At 47.4% G+C, this 3,658-nt stretch overlaps 1 protein-coding gene across 1 annotated transcript; it reads right to left on the bottom strand.

The window, feature by feature from the left end:
- Positions 1-1,372: 1,372 nt before the first annotated feature.
- On the bottom strand, positions 1,373-3,608 carry LOC107300757 (RING-type E3 ubiquitin-protein ligase PPIL2-like). Its single transcript, XM_015830053.1, has 3 exons — positions 3,545-3,608; positions 2,514-2,650; positions 1,373-1,609 (listed from the first exon to the last, which is right to left on the bottom strand). The coding sequence occupies exons 1-3, from the start codon at positions 3,581-3,583 to the stop codon at positions 1,519-1,521; spliced, it is 267 nt and encodes an 88-aa protein (XP_015685539.1). The 5' UTR covers positions 3,584-3,608; the 3' UTR covers positions 1,373-1,518.
- Between the last annotated feature and the right edge of the window lie 50 nt (positions 3,609-3,658).

The following is a 3,658-nucleotide window of genomic DNA, read 5'->3' as shown; positions in this document are numbered from 1 at the left end:
CCCCAGTTTGGATATTGCCTGGAGAGGCTTGTGCTGATCGGGGGACTTTTTTTTAAAGGTTTTAAATTTAAATTGCCTCCAGAAGTTGTGGGTGTTCCCTTCCTGGAGGCTTTTAAGAAGAAACTGAATAGGCATTTATCAGAAATACAGTACACAGTACTGTACTCTCTTTGTGAGAGCAGTGGGTTGGACTGGATGACCTCAAGGTGCATTTCATTTCAGTTGCTGTTGCAAGCTGACAGTTCTGTAAACTCTACCCCCATCTCCCTCTGCATGCCTGGCTGACGCTAAAGCTAGTGGCCAGCAAGTGTGTGTATGTGTGTTTTTAAAGGTTTTTAATTTAAATTGCCTCCAGAAGTTGTGGGTGTTGAGAGGGCCAATGAGAGGAAAGGAAAGAAGGAAGGAAGGATCAAGAAAAAGAACAGAGGGAAGGTGGGAGGAAATATCAAAGGATGGATGGAAGGAAGAAAAAAAGGAAGGAAGGGACAATGGGAGGGAGAGAAGGCGCCCACCCCAGTCCCACCCCCCTCCACCAGAGACCCACAGATATCCCCCACACCCCCCACAGGCACCCCACAACCTGAGTGACGAGCTGGCCACACCCCTGCCACTGACTTCACTTGTCAAAAAGTTGCAAAAGGTGATCACGCGACCCTGGGACACTGACCGTCGTAAGTATGAATCAGTGGCCAAGCATCCGAATGTCGATCACAGGACCTTGGGGATGCTGCAACGGCCATAAGTGTGAAACCTGGTCGTAAGTCCCTTTTTCCAGTGCCGTTGTAATTTTGAACAGTCCCTAAGCAAATCGTTGTAAGTCGAGGACCACCTGTACTTTGTCATTTTTTTCCCTTTTTTGTTTTGTTTTTGGCCATCAAGTTTTTGACACCTTGCTAAGGCGACTGGTGGGACTCGGATATTGCTTCGCCCTCAAAGTGGTACCATGGGTGAAAAGGTTGGCAGGTCCTGTTTTAGGGCTACCCCTCCAAGAGAAGATGGACCAGCAGCCCTTCAGCAGCTAAGGGACCCTGGAGCAGAGCTGCGGCATTAAGTAGATACGGAAGCCGAATTCTGACTAAACCACGGTTGAGGATCTCTATCCATCACCTCCTCTATACAAAGATGTTGGCTTGGAATTTCTAGGCGGGACGTCACCGAGATTGTGTGTCTTTCAAGAGTGTCTGGGCAGCTGTTCAAAACGGTGGCCCAGGAGACCCACCTTGGCAAGGAGCGTGGCCCACCGTCCACACGGCCTCCTCCTTCCAAATTCGTCCATCAGCCACACCAAGTTCTCTCCTTTCTTCTGCTCGGGTCGCCCGCCGTTAAAATCTCTAGATCTTTGTGTGTTGCCGTTGACTTACAGGCCCGCAGGGAGAAGACTTGTCTTTGGCCAAAGCCCTGGACGACCGACAAAGGTCTGCCAGGGGAACTTTATTAAGGGAAAGATTAGGGTAAAGAGTCATTGGTTGTGGGTGTGACGGCAGTAGAGGCACAAAGCTGGTCCCCCCCCGCCGTGGGCTACCAGGAGCTGAAATCTCCAAAGCCGGCAGTTTTCTTCTCCTTCTTGCTGACCATGCTGGTGGACGGCCCGTCTTCTGCGGCTCGCTTCCTGCGTGACAAAATGCACAAGTCACACACACACCTCTCCTACAAACAGGCCCTGGCTTAAGGTCACATTACAAGCAGATCCTGGCTTAAGGTCACGCTACAAGCAGACCCTGGCTTACGGTCATGCTACAAACAGACCCTGGCTTAAGGTCACTGCAAGCAGACCCTGGCTTAAGGTCACACTACAAGCAGACCCTGGCTTAAGGTCATGCTACAAACAAACCCTGGCTTAAAGTCACACTACAAGCAGACCCTGGCTTAAGGTCATGCTACAAACAGATACTGGCTTAAGATCATGCTACAAACAGACTCTGGCTTAAGATCATGCTACAAACAGACCCTGGCTTAAGATCATGCTACAAACAGACCCTGGCTTAAGATCATGCTACAAACAGACCGTGGCTTAAAGTCACGCTACAACCCCTGGTTTAAGGTCATGCTACAAGCAGACCCTGGCTTAATTTTTTCCAAAAAGAATGGAAGATAGGAGTAGAAATTTACAAGGGGGAGAAAAGGATGACGCTAAGTGGCACAAATCAACTGAATTTCCCCCTAACTTTAGTCATTAAAAAGTCTTTCCACCTCGTCTTTCAGAGGAACCAATTGGGGAAAATTAAAAAAAGTGAAGGATGAAAAGCTCTATCGTCGTTTTAAATGGGAGGTCAAGAGAAGCAGGAACCAGTCCCCTTAAGCTATCTGGTCATCCACTCATCTAACTGGCTCTAAGGTATTTTCCTGAAGACAAAAGACAATTGAAGACAAAAATAAGTCTGTGCACAGCTTCAATAGGATCAACTGGCAGAGGGTTTTTTTTCCCTAGTCCCTTACACACGTAGTACTGCTTTATCCCCCTATAGAATAGAACCTAGAAACTCAACAAAAGGTCAAACACAACCGGAACTTACGCCGCTGCTATATTGATGTATTTCCCAACTCCTGTGCGGTAGGTTTTTGGTGTGGGAGGCTCCTTCTTTGGGATGTCTTTGCTTTTGGCCTTCATTGCCTCCTCTTCCTGCTGGGCCTTCTCCCTTTCTTTGGCCACCTTGGAGAAAGTGAAGGGAGCCAGGTCAATCTTCCCCCAAAGCCCAGAAAAAGAGGCTTTAAACAGGCCACGGGGCACTGCTGGGCTGAAAACCTGAGATGGGCAACAGCCGCACACAGTATTTATAGTTTTAGAACTATCAGGTGCCCAGAGTCACTGGCTGAGATGAGCAGAAGAAGGAAGAAAGGAAGAGAAAGGAAGGAGGAAGGGAGGGAAAGAAGGAAAGAAAGAAGGAAAGAAAAAGAAAAGAGGGAAGAAGAGGGGAAAAAAGGCAGGAAAAAAGAGGGAGAAGAAAGGAGAAAGAAAAATGGGGAGAAGGGAGACGGAGGAAAGGGGGAAAGAAGGAAGGAAAGAAAAACAAAAGGAAGGAAAGAAGGAGAAAAGAAGGATCTTTCTTCCCCTCTGTTGCTTCCTCATTTTTGAGAAAAAAAAGCCGAGGTAGGATGTGGCAATAACCACAAAAAGACACAACTCCTAGCAAATGAGGTTGCTATTGTGGTCGTTATGATGAGGACTTACCGGTATTCTGGGTGGCCACTCTGGCTGATGGCTTTGGAGAGAATGACAGGTAGAAACTTCTGATTTTGGGGATGAGCAGAGCGAAGGAAGGAAGGAAGGAAGGAAGAAGAGAGGGGAAGAAAGGGAGGGAGGGAAAAAAGAAAGAGAAAAAAGGAAGGAAAAAGGGCAAAAAAGGAGAAAGAAAAATGGGGAGAAGAGAGGAAGGAAGGAGGGAAGAGAGACTCTTGTACAAAAATCCCAGTATTTCTGTCTTTCCCACCAGCCCAACAAAACTAATACATGAGAGAATTTGTGTGTGTGTGTGTGTGTGAAGGCCGCACGTCAATTTTCTCCCCGAATTCTTTTGATAGGTAACTTGAAGTCCCTCCCTCTCACCTGGGCATCTGCCTCTTCGTATGGATCGACAAAAACCATCGTGGACTTGATTTTTATTTCCTCCTTAGGGGAAAAAAAAAAGAGAAAACGGGAAAATAAAACATTTTTCCCCCG

The sequence above is a fragment of the Protobothrops mucrosquamatus genome, unplaced genomic scaffold (genome assembly GCF_001527695.2).
Source record: "Protobothrops mucrosquamatus isolate PMUCROS unplaced genomic scaffold, P.Mucros_1.0 scaffold8339, whole genome shotgun sequence".
Taxonomy (NCBI): domain Eukaryota; kingdom Metazoa; phylum Chordata; class Lepidosauria; order Squamata; family Viperidae; genus Protobothrops; species Protobothrops mucrosquamatus.
The sequence above is the reverse complement of the archived record's forward strand: the minus strand, read 5'-3'. Positions and strand labels throughout refer to the sequence as shown.

Bases quoted from the DNA above. Each gene is read 5' to 3' on its own strand.
- LOC107300757 (XM_015830053.1), bottom strand. From the start codon at position 3,583: ATGGTTTTTGTCGATCCATACGAAGAGGCAGATGCCCAG. The intron at 2,651-3,544 runs GTGAGAGGGAGG...ACTTTCTCCAAG, and splicing joins ACGAAGAGGCAGATGCCCAG to GTGGCCAAAGAAAGGGAGAA. The intron at 1,610-2,513 runs GTAAGTTCCGGT...TTTGTCACGCAG, and splicing joins TACATCAATATAGCAGCGGC to GAAGCGAGCCGCAGAAGACG.